Raw genomic sequence first — 21,320 nt, 5'->3', positions numbered from 1 at the left:
ATCTTACATTTTTGTGCTTTTTGTTGGTGGTTTTGCTTTTTACACTGGTCCCTGATACAGTTCTCTAGTGTTCCCAGGCACCAAAAAAAGCTGTGAAGTACCTTACAGAGAAAATATATATGTTAGGTAAGCCTTGTTCAGGCACAAATTATTGTGTTGTTGGCCAAGAGTTCAGTGTTAGTGAATCAACAATATATTAAGTAAGATGTCTTTAAAGAGAAACACTCATAAAGTTATGTTTTGATTGGCTGATGAAAATATTGTGACCAGAGTTCTGCAGGCACCCTAACCCTGTGTCTCCTCTGGGAATGCAGTGGTTCAGTATTCACTAGTTCACTTTGCTTAATGTCTTTAATAGAACATAACCACCATGAATAATGAGAATCAAGTGTATAAGGTAGTATATTACACACCTGGTTGCTCATTATTATAGGACTTTTCCCTAGGGGCCACATGGAACCACTGTGCTTGAAAACAGTCCATGGTGGTAGCAGGAAGAAAGGGGACTATGGGCAAGCCATTTTTCTGTTTGCTTATTTCTGTGTCCCGTTTCTTAGTTTCCTTATTTCTGTGTTCCATTTCGTATTAAAGTCTACTCCTGGGGTGTTTTAACTTTTTCATACTTTGTAACTGCATTGCCTGGCCTCTTTGAGGTGCCATTGGGGAAGCCAGAGCTTCTGTCGGTCCTACTGAATTGGGAGGTAGGGCTGGAGCTGTCATAGACCTCTCTTCTCCCTTGGGTGAGGATTTGCAATTGCAGGAACTGTGTACATTTTTACTGGAGCTACAAGGCAAGTAGTTGAGGCCAGGGCTGGGGTAAGAGGTAGTGAATGTTAGGTCCCCCAATAATGGATCCGTGATTAAAGGGGCGAGACTGATACAAAGCGAAGGTCAAGCAAAGCTTTATTTCGTGCCAAGCATCAAGAATCAAACCGAATGTTTGGGGCTGCACCTCTTACAAGAGAGGGCGACCTCTCTCTGTTTCAGACTAGCTTTTAAGGGCAAAGGCCATGCGGTTGGGCCTGGCCACACACAGGTGGCCAATGAAATTGTAACACACAGAGAAAGCTGTACAGTCATGCTAGGTGACCAACTGAATTACAATTTACCCTAGTAGATATTTGAATTAGCCTATTACCTTGGTTAGAATTGGTGCCCAAAAGGTGCGCAGAGGGCGGGGCCCCTACTCCTTGGTAACTAGGGAGACAGTATACATCCCCTCACTGATCGGGTGTCTCCACCTGGCCTGACCCACCCTTGTATTTGGGCTTTGTTACCTGGGGCTGGTTTCTGGGACTTGTTTTTAAGTAAGTCCCCTGGGGGAAGGGGAGCAGGGACAGTTTAAGGGTTAAACAACAAGGTTACTGTTTAATAGATGGATGGAAGCGCTCTGGCTAAATAGGTCCTTACAGTGAATAGGTTGGTGGGTACGTAAGCAGATTCAAAGTGGGGCATAGAAAAAACATAAGTATGTGTTTTAAAATATTGAGATTTTAAATGGAATAAGAATGATTTTTTTTTTTTTTAAACAAACTGGGGGTTGCTGGGGGGAGGTGGGATTGGGAGAGGGGGAGCGGGCTATGGACATTGGGGAGGGGAGGCGAACCATAAGAGACTATGGACTCTGAAAAACAACCTGAGGGTTTTGAAGGGTCAGGGGTGGGAGGTTGGGGCAACCTGAGGGTTTTGAAGGGTCAGGGGTGGGAGGTTGGGGGAACAGGTGGTGGGTAATGGGGAGGGCACGTTTTGCATGGAGCACTGGGTGTTGTGCAAAAAGAATGAATACTGTTACGCTGAAAAAATAAATAAAATGGGAAAAAAATATGCAGACTGAAAAGAAAAAAAAAGAATGATTTTTTTTAAAAGATTTTATTTATTTATTTGACAGAGATCACAAGTAGGCAGAGAGGCAGGCAGAAGGAGAGAGGAGGAAGCAGGCTCCCCACTGAGCAGAGTTCCCAATGTCGGGTCGATCCCAGGACCCTGGGATCATAATCTCAGGTGAAGGCAGAGGCTTTAACCCACTGAGCCACCCAGGCACCCCAATAAGAATGATGTTTTATGTAGAATTTTAAAATATCAGTTTCCTATGAAGAAGTTCCAAGTAACTGAATACTGTTGCCTTCTATGTGTTGTTATATGATACCTTTCTAACTCCTGGGAGAACACTATCAAATTGGAAGATCGTGAAGCTTCTGCCAAAACCCTGCATGCTATTTTATCAAGAAAAGGTTAATATTCATAAAAGCTCCCCATATTGTGATCATTTTAATTAAAACATGTTACTTTAAAATATTTAAATATGCTTCTTTAACTTAGCAAATTGTGCTCAGACCATGCAATTCCAATTAAGTAAAGATAATTTCATAGTCATTTCAGTTTCATTCATCATTACCAGAACGTAAACCTCTTGAGAATTTACCCAGAGATTTTGTTTTATTCATCCTGTATCCTCTCAGTTTGCTCGTGCCAGTAGAGTGGCTACTTCTTTTAGAGGCTTATTTCTCTCAGTTATGCCACCTTCCATCTCTCCTTGTTTCTCTGATCTGTTCATCTCCCTGTCATCCCTCATCATTCATTGAAACCTTTGGCAGCTAGCTCAGAGTTTTGTTCTCTCCCCCAGACTGCTCTCCTATGGATGACTTCAGCTTCTTTCCCATGAAATCATGTTACTCTACTCTTCTCTATCCATAAGCTTCCAGTGGCTTCCTGTCACACTTGAAACAAGTGCCAGGGTCCTTGTCATGGCTCAGAGCTCCCTGTGCTGCCTGACTTCATTTCCTACCCTTTCTCATACAGCTCAACCACACTGGCCTCCTTGCTGTTCTTTGAGCGTTACCGGTATGTTCTCACTTTAGGACCTCTGCACTTCTGCTAGGAATGCTTTCCTCTAGATATTTATACAGTACTCCTTCACTTCAGTCAGGGGTGTGCCCAGCTGTCTCTTCCTGCCTTGACTTCCCAATCCAAAATAACATCCTTTTCCTAGTTTATTTTTTTCATAGTACTTATTACCTCTTGATGTTTATTTGTTCATTCCAGTAGAGTAAGGGAAGGAATAAGCTTTATCTGCTTTGTTCACTGCTATATTTTTCTCATTTGCCTGAAAAAACCTTAACCTTGAAGGAATCCAGAGTTTTCTCTGATTTGTTGAGTGATAATAAAAGAAATTGTACACCACTGTATGTAGGTACCTTTTGTCAATGAAGATATCATTTTTTACCCCAGCTGAGCCTTCAGCATTGCTCAGTGATTCTCTGTTGTTTTAGTAATTCTTGTCTTCTGACTTCCAAAATATGTTGAACTGTTTCACTTGCAAGTTGTGTTCCACATGTGTCTTCAATTCAGTGGCTAAAATTAAACTCCTCTCTTCCCTTCCCTCCCAGCCCTGACTCTCTTCTCGTGTCTCATCACCACCCACTCAGCTGTCTAAGCCTGCATCCCAGGAGTTGTCCTTAACTTTTCCTTTTTCCTCTCTCTAACATCCGTGTAACCTTCATCTCCAAATCCTCTCATTACCACCTTCTAGTTAGGCCAGTGCAGTTGTTTCTATCTCCCCTGCCATTTTAGCTCTTACCATCTTTCACGTGGGTTCATGCTACAGTTTTAAATGGCTGCCTTGCTTCCTTCCTGGCTTTCTGAAGTACAGATCTCATTATGTCAGTGCTTTGCTCAAATTCTGCAATGCTTTCCATTGCTATGGGGTTTAAAATCAACGTGGCTCATCAGGTTCTTCAAGATCTTGCTCCTGCCTGTCTCATTAGCCTCATCTTCTGACGTTGGTTGTTTTATAGCCATATTTCACTTTTTTCAGCTCTTAAATGAGTCATGCGTTTTTTTCCCTTTTTAGTTAGCGATACAGGCTTTCCCGTTTCTCTGGACACACTATTTATTTGCCTTGTTCTATCCTAGAATATTATGAATTCTTTTCTGATTTCTTTGTATTGTTTATTATAGCACTTGTCATTCTTTATTTTAATTGCTTGTTTTATTTTATGTCTTTTGCTGTACAGACTCTAGATATCTGGAAGATGTCTATGGAATGTCTATGTCTTGTTCACTGTTATATTCTGGACTTGTAATACACACCTGCCATATAGTAGGCCCTCAGATATTTGTTGACTGAATGAATACTTATTTATTTGGATAGGTAGGGGAGTATAAACAACTGAGTATCCAAAATTCACTTCTTTGAATTTGAAATTGGACCAAAATTATTTAATGATATATTTGTATTTTTATTCCCTCTGTGCTCTTTACCAAAAGTAATTTAACATAAAGAAAAAAGTTTAGGGCAATAAATGGTGACTGAAAGTGAATATTATATATGCAATACAAGCTTTGGCCTTAATTACTCTTCAAGGTGGCCACAAATCTTTGATGGGCACCATGGCAGAGACTACTAGCTGCAGTGTCTCTTCTTCCCTTCTTCTGAAGTAGTAGAATACCTCATTATTTTGCCAGGCATGTGGCCACCTGAATAAAGTCTGGATTTACTAGACTCTCTTGCAGCTAGGTGTGGTTATTTGATCGTATTCTAGGCAGACAAATGTGAACAGATGTGGTATATGCAAGATGTGTGGACATAATGGGTGGAGCTGAAGTAGCCATTGTCCACCAGAAAGTGATTATGTGAATGGAGGCAAGTGTAACAACAAGATGAAAGGCCCCCGAATCTCTGATTCACCGGGGAGCACTAGCTCGTCCTGGAGCACTGTCTTGGATATTTGCCTGAGAGAGAAATAAATATCCATATTGTTTAAGCCATGATTACTTGGATGTTAGACTGTTGCAGCTGAACTTCCTGTGCAACTACCAAAAGGTCTTTGATAAATGGGTCCTGTACCCTGCTTGGAATTCTTTCCTGCTTTCCTGCTGGGATGCCATTTCCTCTTAGGCAAATGCTAATCACCAGCTCAACTTGAGTTGTAAAGGCATCCCAACAAAGTGTCTTCTGGTTTCACATCTTCCTATCATTTTGGAATGTATGCTATAAAAAGGAAGAAAAAGTAAAGGAGGGAGTACATAGAATCGACAAAGAGCCAGAATAGGAAAAGGAAAGTCCCACTCAGTAAAAATTAAAAAAAAAAAAAAAAAAAAAAAAAGATATACCTCTTCAAGTCATGTGAAAAATCACCTGGATCTAGGCATAGTCTGATGCGTATATCTATTTATTTAACTAAAAATTACTCCAGCAATCTGCTAATTCAGAAATACCCAGACTAAAAATCAGCTTTGTCACTCCTCTCAAAATTACAGAACAGACATATCTTCTTAGGGAAAAAAAAAAAAAGACAAAACCCAGCAACTTGGCTACAGTAATCTAATTCTTAAATTTGTTCATCAGTAAATTTCCCTTCATAAATTTTAATGGTATTAAAGATATTTGGCAAATGAAAGTTACTTTTAAATAATATAAATATAGGAAATCATAACCATAAAATGGTTTTCAACATATTATTTCATAATACTTTGGCAACAAATCCCGACCTTATTTTCTTTTTTTTCCCATTATTAAAGATTATTTATTTGAGAGAGAGAGTGCAAGGAGGAGCAGAGGAGGAAGGAGAGGGACAAGCAGATTTCCCTCTGAGTGCACAGCCTGACTCGGGGCTCAGTCCCAGGACCCCAAGATTAGGACCTGAGCCAAAACCAAGAGTTAGATGCTTAATTGACTCAGCCACCAAGTCCCAACTTTTTAAACAGAAGTTTATATTTTATGACCTAGACACTCTGTAGAATTCTTTGGAAGTAGGGGAGAGGGCAATAGTTTTATTTCCTTGAAATATGAGCTTACATTCAAAATGAGAGGCTCAAACTTTGAGATAGTCTCTAATTTACATCCATGAAAAATAATGTTTTGGAAAAATACTAAATAATTTGAAAAAAAATTGATCAAGGTATATTTATTGAGACTGATTACTGGAATAGAATATAAGGTCTGGTAAAGGAATCTGAATGCATAAATGAACTGAGGGTATATGATAAGGGATCTGCTCGGCGGGGAGCCTGCTTCCCTCTCTCTCTCTCTCTGCCTGCCTCTCTGTCTACTTGTGATCTCTCTCTGTCAAATAAATTAAAAAAAAAAAAAAAAAGACTATATAAGAAGGAAATGTTGAAGCACCTGGCAAAAATGGGAAAATGGGAAAAAATGTTGATCTGTATCTCACAAAATGTGTTCAAGATAAGCTCAAATGTATGAGAGAGGTAAATGTCAAAACAAAACAAAACAAACCCTCTCAGATTTAGCAAAGACCTTGTTAGTATGCAAAATCCATTTAAAAAATTGATGAAGGGATGCTTGGGTGGCTCAATCAGTTGAGCATCTGCCTGCCTTCTGCTCAGGTCATGATCTCACCGTCCTGGGATCGAGTCCTACATTGGCCCCCTTGCTCGGTGGGGAGCCTGCTTCTCCCTCTGCCTGCTCTACCTGTTGCTCCCCCGCTTGTGCTCTCTCTCTCTGACAAATAAATAAATTAAATTTTCAAAAATTAAATAAATAAAAATAAAACATTGATGAAAGGAGTATCTGGATGGCGCAGCTGGTTAAGTGTTGAACTCTTGGTTTCGATTAAGGTCATGATCTCATGAGGGGTGGGATCGAGCCCCCTCTGGCTCTGCACTTAGCGTGGAGTCTGCTTGAAGATTTTTTTTCCCTCTGCCACCCCCCACTCATACATTCTCTCTAAAATAAATAAATAAATCTTTAAAAAATGAATGAAAATTTTGTATATAAAAACTTCTCCAAGGGGCGCCAGGGTGGCTCAGTGGGTTAAAGCCTCTGCCTTCAGCTCCGGTCATGATCCCAGGGTCCTGGGATGGAGCCCCCCATCGGGGGACTCTGCTCAGCGGGGAGCCTGCTTCCTCCTCTCTCTCTGCCTGCCTCTCTGTCTACTTGTGATCTCTGTCTGTCAAATAAATAAATAAAAAATCTTAAAAAAAAAAAACAACAACTTCTCCACAGCATTTAAAACACCAAAAACAGGGGCACCTGGGTGGCTCAGTTGATTAAGCCTCTGCCTTCGGCTCAGGTCATGATCTCAGTCAGGGTCCTGGGATGGAGCCCCCCATCGGGCTCTCTGCTCAGCAGGGAGCCTGCTTCCTCCTCTCTCTCTGCCTGTCTCTCTGCCTACTTGTGATCGCTCTGTCGAATAAATAAATAAAATCTTTTAAAAAAAACCAACAACACCATAATCAGTCAAGAGACAAACTGAGAAAAAATTTTATATCTGAATCAAAGACAAAGAACTCAGTTTTCTAATATATAAAGAATTCATAGAAATCAACAATAAAATGACAGCCCAGTAGGAAGAATTGGCAAAGAATATGGACAAATAGGTCACAAGCAAGGACATATACATGGCTTAAAAACACGGAAAAATTTTAACCTTACATACGTGAGAGAAATATAAAATAAAATTGCACTGAGAGGCCATTTTTCAGATTTCAGTGAATTTTAGAGTCTCATATCATCTGAACCATCTGAGTGTATATAGACACTTATAGACTGGAGATAGGAATATAAATTGTTTCAATTTCTATGGAGAACAATATATTAAAAGGATCAACATTGTAAAAATTTATATTCTTTAAACTAGTGGTTTTACTTTTAGAAGTGTATGTTGTAATGTACATGTGTGAAATGATGTATACAAGATGGTTAATTGCAGCATTTTTGCAACAGCAATAATTTTAAGCTGTGCCAATGTATAGGAGAATGTTTGAAAATATTATAGCATATTTGTGTAATATAAACAGTTGCGAGAGAGAATGAGGAAGCTCTTGATGGCTGATATGGAAAGATCTATAAGATAAATGGAAAAAGCTAGGGTTGGAACCGTGAGTATAATAGTATGTTCCATATGTTTAAAGGAGTTGGGAGGAGAACATACAGTCATATTTGTCTATATATACATTTAACAAAATCTCTGGAAGGACCTAGGAACTATTAATAGCATGTGTATATGTTCCTGTGTGCATACGTGGAAGGAAGCATGCAGGTCAGGACTAGACGTAGCTGTCTTTGTGCAGTTAGAAAAAGAAGAAAAAAGTGCTGGTTCTCAGTAACCTCCACCTCTTGGTCCTTAAGAAAGATGATTATAATAAGCTGATTTTGTTAACGTCAGAGACTTGGCGGCGCGCCTGGGTGGCTCAGTGGGTTAAAGCCTCTGCCTTCGGCTCAGGTCATGATCCCAGGGTCCTGGGATCGAGCCCCGCGTTGGGCTCTCTGCTCTGCGGGGAGCCTGCTTCCTCCTCTCTCTCTGCCTGCCTCTCTGCCTGGTTGTGATTTCTCTCTGTCAAATAAATAAAATATTAAAAAAAAAAATTTAAAAAAAAAAAAGAAATTTTTAATGAAAATACGTAATACAAGGATTTCTTTTTTCAAAAACTCTAGACTATTCATCTGTTGATGGACATCTAGGTTCTTTCCATAGTCTGGCTATTGTAGACATTGCTGCTATAAACATTCGGGTACACGTGCCCCTTCGGATCACTATGTTTGTATCTTTAGGGTAAATACCCAGTAGTGCAATTGCTGGGTCATAGGGTAGTTCTATTTTCAACATTTTGAGGAACCTCCATGCTGTTTTCCAGAGTGGTGAGGACATGGAGAAGCCACATGGGGGGGTAGGGGGATAGGAGAAGAATAAATGAAACAAGATGGGATTGGGAGGGAGACAAACCATAAATGACTCTTAATCTCACAAAACAAACTGGGGGTTGCTGGGGGGAGGTGGGATTGGGAGAGGGGGAGCGGGCTATGGACATTGGGGAGGGGAGGCGAACCATAAGAGACTATGGACTCTGAAAAACAACCTGAGGGTTTTGAAGGGTCAGGGGTGGGAGGTTGGGGGAACAGGTGGTGGGTGATGGGGAGGGCACGTTTTGCATGGAGCACTGGGTGTTGTGCAAAAAGAATGAATACTGTTACGCTGAAAAAATTAATAAAAAGGGAAAAAAAACAAAACAAACAAACTCTAGACTAAACTTTTCATTCTATTGAATTAAATTTTTTCTCTAGGAAACTTGACTTAACCTTCAGTTACTTTGTGATTATCTGGTAATAATAGTTGTATACTTAGATTAAAAATACTTGATTTTATTAAGATCATCTTATAAATTATTCCAGGTAAAATTTTTATTATTCATTGAAAATATGACCCACATATATAATTATATAAAAACATTAAGGTTGAATGAAAAGGTAAAATACAAAACTACACATTCAATATCATTTTTCTTGTACTGAAATTTTATTTAGATGTAGATATTAATTTATATCTGTATATATATTACATATAATTATAGGTATTTACTTATAGATATGCACAATATATTTATAGGTATATGTCATATGCGTTTATACCTGAATTTTTAATGAAATAATAAGTATGTCCTTATAGGGTTCTCTGTGTGTACATGTATGTGTATGTCTTAGGAAAAAGACTAGAAGGAATTAGGGACTTAGACCCAATTGTAGTATCTCTTAGTATGATTTCAGATGGTTTTTAAAATATTTTCTTTGTAAGCTTTTGTATTTTTCCACATTTAAGTGATTATATATTACATTACATTAATGATAAATGTTTTAATGTTGTTTCTCCAAGAATTTTTACTGAAGCCTTTTTTTCTCCTTCATGAAAAGAGTTTTTCAGCTTATATCCTTAATGGATACCGGATTGCCTCAGTGTTCTAATGAGAAAATAGAGCTTGCAATTCTGTGGTTCTTGGATCAGTTTCGTAAAACGTACGTTGGCGATCAACTTCAAAGAACCTCAAAGGTAGGTTTTTTACTAGAGATTTTTTAAAAACTTACTGAAAATGAAGAAAGATGTTCCCATATAATAGCTTTAAGCTGAATGATATATTTAGGCAATTTCTACCTAAGAAATTTAATTGATTAATTGAAATCGATTGATTAATTGGCATTGAAGGCAACTTGAGATTAATTTGCTTATTTTACGCCTAGATTTACCATTTTCTTTGAAGATTGATTGGCAGAGTTAGTGAATATGTTTTTTGTGGGTAGTCATTAAAGAATTACGATTACTTTAAACACTAAAAGATTTTGCCTTATATTTATTTCAGAGTTTGAAACAAAAGATTTCCTCTTTTAGTAGTTCTGGGCTTTTTTTGGTCACTTATTTATGTGGCTTCCAGTATGTTTTTCGCTCGTTGCTTGGCATTTTTATATGATAACTGGTGAGGATCAGGAGAGCTAGACCTGTCTGTGAGAGGCCACAGTTAAATCACCTTAACGTAGAGGACACTCATAGTATGATGATTGAAGGTTTAGCATCAACGAATTTCGATGAATTGATCCTAAGGCATAATGAGGGATTATTGAGGGCTACTTTATGTGAACCCTAACCGGATATTTAGTAGTACTTGTGACACTGAGTTAGATCTATGAGTTTTTCTTCTTCTGAAATAGTAACTCTTTCTAAGCCTTCTCTGTAAGAAGTCCTAAGGATAGTCTTATCTCCTTTGGATTTATAGCTCCTTTTAGTAACGTCGAAGGATTTCTTACTTGAAATATTTAGAATAAGCTTTTTATATTGAACTGAGTTTTTTCCCCTATCGGAAATTTAGCATAACCTTCAATACATCTATGCTTTTCTATTCATAATAGTCGTATAATAGTGGGAAAAATTTTTGTTTGGTTTTGCTAATATCATCCTTCAGTTTATTTGGGGTTTATTTTCTTTGCTTTTTAAGAAAGTGATACAGCTTGGTGCTTCCTTTGTCAAGTATATTGTGATATTTTATTGCCATTTCAATAAGACTTTCTTAGAATTTAGTTGCCATTAAATGAGACCGTTAGGGAGAAAAAGGAGTAACTAGAAATAAATGTTTTAGTTTAATAGTAAGACAAATTAGAGTCAGACAAAAATTACATGGTATGACATTTATACAGGGTATCTCTTTTAAAATCCAAGTTGTGTTACTTGAAGGTTGAGAATAAATCAAATTATGATAAATTGTCTTATTTTCAGTGTACCCAGAGAGTTTGATATTTTGCTTTCACAAAAGTGAATACTCTTTAAACATTACTAATCCAATATATGTTTGGTCTGGGTGTTAAATCAGAATAGTAAATCATGGAGTAGAAAAGCCTTCATATTAATTGTGTTTAAAATACTAGGAAAGATATATGTAAAATAACACTAGTTGTTTACATCAATGGGATTTAGGAATTTTTTTCCAGAATTTTTGTTTGTCATATTAAAAAAAATAGAGAAAATATAGATGTCAAGAAACAGGTCACAGAAAAAGGCACATTTATATATCTTTAACTGTAAGGTAATCGTGAAAAAAAGTGAATTATAGAAGGTCGGTTTTTCTTTTTTGAAAGAGCTTACGTATTAGGAAAAAATGAGCATATCATAGACTGGGATTGATTCTTCCATTTTAACTTAACATTTTTGGTGTATGCATCTAATGTTGTTTTTTCAAAAAGTGTGTAGTCCTACAGTGATTTTATTTCCAAGGTGTTCCTACTACACAGTCCTAAAGGGAAGCCAGAGCTTTCTGCTTTCCCTTTCTCGGGCTTGTCTGCCAATCTGCCTTTATAGAGCCTCAAGGAGAGTTTTGGGGGGTCCTTGATACGTGCCCTGGCACTCCTCTAGGAACTCTTCACACTCCTTCTAGTCCTTAGTAATCCTGCAAAGTTGGTATTATTTTGTTTGTTTCGCTTTTGCAAAGTTGGGATTATGGTTCCCATTTTACAAATGAAACAAACCATGTGAGACATTTATAAGTTCTCTACACACTAGTTTTCTGGCAACCAACCAAGGAAGACCAGATGGAAAATATTTATTTTTGGTGAGTATATTGTCACGTTCCAAACTGTGGCAAAAAAAAGAGAGTGCTAGATAAGTAGTAGGCAAAAAATACTGAGTGTGCACTTATTTTCTTTAATCAGTAACTGTACTGAACACTCTTAAGCATTATCTCATTTAATTGAACCATATAAAGCATGACTTACGAAGTTCTTCCCAATCTTTTTTCTACGTATGTCAGCAGTTTCATGTGTCAGTCCTCCATATTTGTACTGCATATACTTTATGTGTACTAAAGTTTTTTCAACTTCAACAGCTTGTGTTCTCTGTCGATTCTGGGCCTTCAGACAAAATGTTTCCTCTGCTTAGAACATTATTTCTTTTAAATCAAACTTCCAGGGGCGCCTGGGTGGCTCATTGGGTTAAAGCCTCTGCCTTCGGCTCAGGTCATGATCCCAGGGTCCTGGGATCGAGCCCCGCATCGGGCTCTCTGCTCTGCGGGGAGCCTGCTTCCTCCTCTCTCTCTCTGCCTGCCTCTCTACCTGCTTGTGATCTCTGTCTGTCAAATAAATAAATAAAATCTTTAAAAAAAAAAAGTTTAAATCAAACTTCCACCTTCCTGTCTTACTCTGTTGACTTCTACTTTATCTTTCACATCAGGTACCCCATCCTTTAGGATGACCTCCTTAAATTCTGGGAGAATTCCTTGTTCTCTGCATTCTCTAACACCCTATTTTAGCACTATTACACTGCATTGTAATTGTTTGTTAGCAAAATATACATTGACTAAATTCGGGTTAGGTCTGTCTCTGCCTTTTTTTATTATGACCTCCAAGTGCCTGGCATATTGCTTACATGCTTTCTGCTAAATAATGGTTGAATGTATATATTTAGTAGAATTCCATAGGATTTGGGTCTAGATCTCATACATAATACATTCATGTGATAAAGGTATGTTCTTGAGTTGGGAAATGAGATTAGTGAAATTATTTGGTGAAGTTATTAATGAAATTGTTTAGTGAAATTATTTGGCAATTTTAAATAAGGTATACTGCTTAGCATCCCCAGATTTTTAGATATGCATATTAAATGCTTTAAGAACCCAGGTGGAATCATTGAAGAATCCTAAGTGATGTATAGAATAGAAGCATGTGCTCTAAATGAGAAAGAAGAGTCGTAAATAATAGCTGTAGGCATTTATTGAAGAAATAGTCTGTGTCAAAGATTTCACATAGCACTTGACAGGCATCTAATTTCATCTCACAAAGACCTGTGGGAATAGTTGTTTTTATTAACACTCTGCCTACCCCTTTTTATAGATTTGGAACCTGAGGTTTGAAATGCTTAATTAATGTGTTTAAGTGGTTGAATCTGGGTTTGAACCCAGAACACCTGATAAGAGAGCCTATGATGCTTATCACTTTGCTGTACTGCCTCCCGTTGGATCTTTCACTGCAATATTGAATAGACCTTCCAATCTCAATAGGTCTGAATCTCCTGAAACCCATCCTTCCTACTTTCCAATTTTGAGGAGGAATGACTGTGAACCCCAAATTTCCATTTTGTTCTTACTTATTATATCTGGTCTGTCAGCTAATCTTGCAGATTTTATTTTCTTAGTATCTCTCAGTTTGACTCTTTTCTCAGGCCCTCAGTTTTTATCCTCATTGGTACTTCTTGTCATTTCTCACTGGACTTGAAAAGTTTTCTGACTGTCCTCTTTGTTTCCTTTTTTGCCTTTTCCCCACTTCAGTTCATTTTCCATACTGCCTTGTGGTAGTATGGAAAATGAAGGAAAGTAATCTTTCCTTCAGCAGAAACCAGAGAGAATAGTGTAATGAACACTCATACACCCACCATCCAGCTTTGTCAAATCTGAATGCTTTGCTCTGTTTGCTTCAGATCTGTATATATATATTTTTTTAAAGATTTTATTTATTTTTTTGACAGAGAGAGATCACAAGTAGGCAGAGAGGCAGGCAGAGAGAGTGAGAGGGAAGCAGGCTCCCTGCCGAGCAGAGAGCCCGATGTGGGACTTGATCCCAGGACCCCGAGATCATGACCCGAGCCGAAGGCAGCGGCTTAAACCACTGAGCCTTTTAAAGTTTTGATTTATTTATTTGACAGAGATCACAAGTAGGCAGAGAGGCAGGCAGAGAAAGAAGGGAAAGCAGGCTCCCCGCTGAGCAGAGAGCCCGATGTGGGGCTCGATCTCAGGACCCTGAGATCATGACCTGAGCCCAAGGCAGCAGCTTAATCCACTGAGCCACCCAGGCGCCCCGAGACTCCAGCTTTTTAATGGTTGCTGTTTATGTGATACATCTTTTGCTACCCTTTTACGTTCAACTTATTTGTATCCTTAAATTTTAAAATGTATGTTCTATACATAGATAGCATGTGTAACATTATTTTTTTTAAAATGCATCTAGTAATACCTAATATTGGTTGGGTTGCATAATCCAGTCTAAATTTAATATTATTATTGATATTGTTAGATCTATGTCCCTTATTTTTATAATTGTTTTCCTTCAGCCTTCCTGTGAGAGTGCTTTTACATTAAATGAATATTTTCTAGTTAATATTTTAGTAACTTTAATTTTAATAATTTTTAAACTATATTTTTTAGTTACTTTCTGGTAGCTTCCCTAGGACTCAAGATATACATCTTATCAGAATCTACCTCAGATTTATACTAACTTAATTCCAAAAGACAAAGAAATGTTATTCCTATATAGCTCTATTCCTTCTTCTCCCTTTTCGTAATATTATTGTTATTATATGATAAAATTTATTACCACTTTACGTATTATACATCCAACAATAAATCATGATAATTATTTCTTCACTTAATTTTACATCTTTTAATGAAGTTGAGAGAAAGAGCAAAAACATACGTCTAAAGTGTTTGTTATGTCAACTTTCTTATTTACCATTTCTGGTTCTTTTTTATTGGTTCTTGTGGTTTCGAGTTGCCATCTTGTGTCATTTCCTTAGCCCCAGCTTTGCTAGTACCAACCTTCTTCATGCTGTTATTGGCAAATATATTAAATATTACATATGCTATATGCCATCAATACAGTGTATATGTGTATAAAATATGTAACTATCTTATCCAATTGCTTTTTAAATCAGTTACGAGAAAAAGTGCTATATTTTATAATTGCCTAATTACCTTCACTGACCATAATAAGGAGCTTATTTTATACATAATGAGCATTGTTTTTTCATGTGGATTTATCTGAGGTCACTTGCTTTTAACCTAAAGTACTTTTATTAGTATTTCTTAGAAGGCAGCTTTGAAAGCAATAAATTCTCTGTTTTTTGTTTGCCTGGTAATGTCTTTAATTTTCCAAAATAGTTTTGCTGGATATAGAATTCTTGGTTACTGGTTCAGCACTTTGACCATGTCATCTACTGTCTTCTGACCTCTGCTGTTTCTAAAGACTAATCAGCTATTTGTCTTATTGGTGTCCTCTTGCATGTAACGAGTAGTTTTCTTTTTTTTTAAGATTTTATTTATTTACTTGACAGAGACACAGCGAGGGAGGGAACACAAGCAGCGGGGAGGGATAGAGGGAGAAACAGGCTTCCTGCTAAGCAGAGAGTCCAATGCAGGGCTCAATCCCAGGACCCTGGGATCATGACCTGAGCTGAAGGTGGATGCTTAACAACTATGCCACCCAGGCGCCCCTTTCTTTAAGTTTTTATTCAACATTTTCATACATCACCCAGTGCTTATCACAAATGTACTCTAATCCCCATCACCAATTTAACCCATCCCTCCCACCCCACTCCCTCTGGTAACTGTGATGAATATTCTTTCTCTTGCTGCTATCAACATTTTCTCTTTCAGTATTATTACTATGATGTGTTTTTAATGGGGACCTTTGTTGTACTTCTTTGATGTGCAATGTTTTCCATCAAACGTGATACATTTTAAGCCATTATTGCCTTATTTATTTTTTAAAGATTTATTTATTTGAGAGAGAAAGAATGCATGCAAGGGAGTGAGGGAGGGGCAGAGGGAAAGGAGAGAGACTCTCAAGCAGATTCCCTGTTGAGCGTGGAGCCCATCTCAGGACTCAGAGATCACTGTCTGAGCCAAAGGTAGATGCTTAAGACACTATCCTCAAGCTTGTTAATTCTTTATTCTGTCAGTTTAAATATATGGTTGAGGCCTTCAAGTGAACTTTTCATTTTTAATTATTGTACTTTTCAACTACAGAATTTCTATTTTTTTTCCATCTTTAATAATTTATATCTCTGTTGAAATTCTCTATTTGGTGACACACTGTTATCATACCTTGCTTTACATAACAAGTCTTAACAATACTGAGTCTTCCAATTCACAAATATGGTATATAGCTATTTATTTAGGTCTCATTTCATTTCTTTCAATGATGTTTTACAGTTTTCACCTAGTCTAAGTGTACATGTATTTTCAACTTTTCCAGATATTGCTACTTTCAAAAAACATTTTACTGGTTTGGATTCCACTAGGAGTGTATAGGAGTGTTTTTTATTTTACTTCCTCACAAATACACGCTTTCATCAGACTTTTTAACTGTCTCCAGCTAATAGGTATGATATCATATCTCACTATAGCTTTAATTTGCATTTCCCTAAGTCCATGAAAGGATGAACATTTTTTCATGTTGATTAGAGACCATGATTTCCTCTTTTGTAAATTGTTTATTCATATCTTTGGCCCATTTTTCTACTAGGCTATTTTTCTCTTATTGATTGATAGAAATTGTTTATATAACTGGGTATTGATTCTCTTTAAGTTACATGTATCAGGTCTCATCCTGTCTCCACTTTGTCTTTTTATTTTGTTTACTGTGTATTTCAAGCTGCAAAAATTTTTATTTTTAATATGGGTAGAATTAATCAACCTTTGCATTTACAGTTTGGGCTTTTTATGCCTTAAAAAAAATCCTTCCTATCCCTAAAGGATAACCTTCTGCTTTTCACACTAAGATTCACTGACTAATTTAGATTTAATTTTTGTATGCTGTGGAGTAATAATCCAAACATTTACATAGATATAACCAAAAGCCCAGCAACCTTTATGTAAAAGTCTGCCTTTCCTTATTATATAGCATTTCACTGTATAAGTGGGGGTAAATTTTGTAATTTTTTATTTGTCCAACTTCCCCTTTAAGTACAGACTTAGTGGAGAGATGGACCATCCTATTTGCTATTGTATCCCTGGTCCTAATATGCAGTAGTAACTTATTAATATTCACTGGATAATAAGAAGGAACAGGTAAGAGGGAAAGAAGTGCAGCACACACAAAGCATGTCATAGAGAGTAGAATCCAGTGTCAAAAAAAAAAAGGCTGCAAAGGTAGGAAAACCCTGACCATAATAAGGAGCTTATTTTATACATAATGAGAAACCAGTAAGAATTTCAAGCAGAGAAATTCTGCAAATTTTCAAGTCTGAAAAAAGCAAGTATTAAGACAACACACAGCAACACATACTGTACTGGGAGAGGCAGAATAACCTATTCAAACACTTAGGAGGGCAACTTGATAATATCTTGTAAAGCTGAAAATATGTAGTCTACAGCCCAGCAATTCCACTCCCAAGATTCACCTTTAAGACACTCAAACATATGCATGAGGAAAAAGGTATTAGAATGTTTACTGCACTATTTTCTATAATCTTTAAAACTGGAAACAATGTAACATAAATTAACAGAAAAATAAGTGTGTAATGGCACAGTAATATACTGTAATACCATTTAATAATTTTTAAAAATTAGGTCTATATGTATCACGATGGATAAATCTCAAAAACAAGGTTGATCGAAAATGGCAATACTGCATACTAATTTTCTATAAACTTAACAGTGCTATGTTTTGTTTAGAACTACATAGAAATGTGGGAATAGAACAAAATCATGCATGAAAATAACACTAAATTTAGGATAATGGTTACTTTGCAGGCAAGAAGTAAGAACAGAATCAGAACACCACCACCATTAATGTTTCATTTAAAAATATACAGGTCAAGGGGTGCCTGGGTGGCTCAGTGAGTTAAGCCTCTGCTTTCAGCTCGGTTCATGGTCTCAGGGTCCTGGGATCGAGCCCCACATTAGGCTCTCTGCTCAGCGGGGAGCCTGCTTTCCCTTCTTTCCCTGCAACCATTAAAAACCATTAAAAAGCTGGAGTCTCGGGGCGCCTGGGTGGCTCAGTGGATTAAGCTGCTGCCTTGGGCTCAGGTCATGATCTCAGGGTCCTGAGATCGAGCCCCGCGTCGGGCTCTCTGCTCCGCAGGGAGCCTGCTTCCTCCTCTCTCTCTGCCTGCCTCTCTGCCTACTTGTGATTTCTCTCTCTGTCAAATAAATAAAATAAAATCTTTAAAAAAAAAAAAAAAGCTGGAGTCTCTATACTAATACCAAACAAAGTAGACTTTAAAACAAAAAATGCCACTAAGGATAAACAGGAACATTTTATGATAAAAGGGTCAAGCCATGAGGAAGATATAGCAATTATAAACATATATATACCTAACAAGAGAGGTCCAGAATATATGAAACAAAAGTGACAGAAATAATAATAATAGTTGAAGATTTAATGACTTCGTCTTAAAAATAATGAATAGAACAACTAAGAAGGTCTTGAACAACTCTGTAAACCAAGTAGACCATAGACAACTATGAAACACTACACCCAACAGCAGCAGAATATGCGTTCCGTTTTTTAAGAGGGTTTTATTTATTTGATAGAATACACAAGCGGGGGGGGGGCAGCAGGCAGAGGGAGAGGGAGAAGCAGACTCCCCAGTGAGCTGAGAGCTTGCCATGGGGCTAGTCCCAGACCCTCTCATCATGACCTGAGCTGAGGGCAGACGCTTAACCAACTGAGCCACCTAGGTGCCCCTAGAATATGCATTCTTACCAAGTCCTCACAGAACATTGACCAGAATAGACCATATGCTCAGTCATAAAACAAGACTCGATAAGTTTAAAAGAATTAAAATAGTACAAAGTATGTTCTCTAATCACTATGGAATGCATGGAGATCAGTAACAGAAAGAAATGTGAGGAACTCATAAGTATATAGAAATTAAACAACATACTTCTAGATAACCAATGAGTCAAAGAAGAAATCACAAGGAAAATTAAGAAATACTTTCAGATGAAAGAAAATGACATAACATACAAAACTTACAAAATTTAGCTAAAGCAGTACTTAGGGATAAATTTATAGCTAAAAAACCTACTTTAAAAACAGGGAGCCTGCTTCCCTTCCTCTCTCTCTCTGCCTGCCTCTTTGCCTACTTGTGATCTCTCTCTGTCAAATAAGTAAATAAAATCTTTAAAAAAAAAATAGATATCTTAATAGCCCAATCTTCTACCTTAAGACAGTTGAAACATAAGAAGAAACTAAACCTAAAGCAAGCAGAAGGAAGCATATAATAAAGATTAGAGTAGAAATTGATGAAATAGAAATTTGAAAACAGTAACAAAAGTCAATGAAATACAATCTTGGTTCTTTGTAAAAAAAAAAAATGAAATTTACATACCTTTAGCTACATTGACAAGAGAGTACTAAAATCAGGGATGAAATAGAGGACATTACTACTGACCTTACAGAAGTGAAAATGATTTTAATGTTATATTACGAACATCTGAATGCCAGTAAGTTAGATAACTTAGATGGAATGGACAAGTTTATATAAAAATATAAACAACTGAAACTTATACAAGAGAATATAGAAATCTGAATAAGCATATGACAACTAAAGAGATTGAGTTAGTCATCAGACTACCCACAAAGAAGAGCCCAGGCCCAGATAGATTCCCTAGTGATTTCCACCAGGCATTCAAAGGATAGGTAGCAATTCTTTATAAATGCTTCCAAAATGTGGAAGAGGAGGGGACACTTCCCAAATCATTCTGTGAGGCCAGTTTATACCAATTTTATACCAAGACCATATACATACAAAAAAACGTACTGACCAATATCTGTTATGAATATAGATGCAAAAAAATTTTTAAAAATACAGGCTAACTGAATCCAATGACTTAAAAACACATTCCTCTGATGAAGAACAAGACCAGGATGTCTCTTATTTAGATTAAACATTGTACTAGAGGTTCTGGTCAGGAATATTAGACAATAAAAATTAAATAAAGTCACCCAGATTGGAAGAGAGGAAGTAAACCCCTGTTCACAGATGGCATGATCTTGAAAATAGAAAATCTTAAGAATCACCTAAAATACTATTAGAACTAATTTTTAAAATTGGTAGGTTTGCAGAATAGATGATCAGTATAAAAAAATCATTTGAATTTCTATATACTTGCGATATACAACCTGTGAAGGAAATGAACAAAAAACTTTCATTTACAATAGCATCAAAAAGAATTAAATACTTAAGAAAAATTTAACAAAAGAAGTATAAAACTTTTAAACTGAAAACTACATATCATTGTTGGAATAAATAAAAGAAAATCTAATAAATGGAAAGATATCCCATGGTCATGAATCAGAAGACTTACTATTGGGGTACAAGGGTGGCTCAGTTGGTTGAGCATCTGACTTGATTTTGGCCCAGGTCTTGGTCTCAGATTCGTGACTGAGCCCTGTGTCAGGCTCCATGCTCAGCAGAGCAGGGAGTCTGCTTCTCTCTCTCTCCCTCTGCCCCTCCCTTGGCTCGTGCTTTCTCTCTAAAATAAATAAATGAATCTTGGGGGGAAAAAAAACTTACTGTTAAGATGTCAATACTCCACAGATTGATCTATACCTTCAGCACAATCTTCATAAAAATCTTAGCTTTTGAGGTGCCTGGGGGGCTCAATCATTAAGCATTTGCCTTTGGCTCAGGTCGTGATCCCAGGGTCCTGGGATCGAGCCCTGCGCTGGGCTCCCTGCTCTGCAGAAGGCCTGCTTCTCTCTCTCCCACTCCCCCTGCTTGTGTTCCCTCTCTCGCTGTTCCTCTCTCTGTGAAAATCTTGGCTGTCTTAGTTGGCAGAGTTGGCAAGCTTACCCTACAATTCATATGGGAATCAAAGGACCAAGAAGAGCCAAACAATCTTGAAAAAGAGGAACACTCTCTTTCCAATTTCACAACTTGCTACAAAGCAATAGTAACTGAGACAGTGTGGTACTGCTTAGCGGTAGACATATAGGTCAGTGAAATAGAATTGAGAGAGTCCAGGTATAAACCCTTACATCTGCAGTTTATTTTTGACAAGAATGCCAAGACAAGCCAGTGGTGAAAAAGGAATCTTTTCAACAAATGGTGCTGGGACAACTAAATATCCACATGCAAAAGAATGAGGTTGGAACCCTATCTCCCACCATACCCAAAAATTACTTCAAAGTAAACCGGACTTAAATGTTAGCATTAAAACTATGAAACTCTTAGAAAGAAACATAGAAGTAAAACTTCATGACTTTGGATTGGGTAATGGTTTCTTCCATACAATACTGAAAGCACAAGCAGCTAAAGACAAAAAGAGAGAAATTGGACTTCATCAAAATTTAAAAGTTTTGTGCTTCAACTGATACCATCAAGAAA

The 21,320-nt window shown here is 37.2% G+C and overlaps 1 protein-coding gene across 2 annotated transcripts in view; it reads left to right on the top strand.

Moving 5' to 3' along the window:
- The window catches only part of RANBP17 (RAN binding protein 17), a 325,143-nt gene that overhangs the window by 69,744 nt on the left and 234,079 nt on the right, over positions 1 to 21,320 (top strand). For both annotated transcript variants that reach the window (XM_046000975.1, XM_046000974.1), the window contains exon 14: positions 9,647 to 9,782. In XM_046000975.1, coding sequence (XP_045856931.1) covers positions 9,647 to 9,782 — 136 coding nt within the window. The remainder of the gene's footprint in view (positions 1 to 9,646; positions 9,783 to 21,320) is intronic.

The sequence above is a fragment of the Meles meles genome, chromosome 3 (genome assembly GCF_922984935.1).
Source record: "Meles meles chromosome 3, mMelMel3.1 paternal haplotype, whole genome shotgun sequence".
Taxonomy (NCBI): Eukaryota; Metazoa; Chordata; class Mammalia; order Carnivora; family Mustelidae; genus Meles; species Meles meles.
The sequence above is the reverse complement of the archived record's forward strand: the minus strand, read 5'-3'. Positions and strand labels throughout refer to the sequence as shown.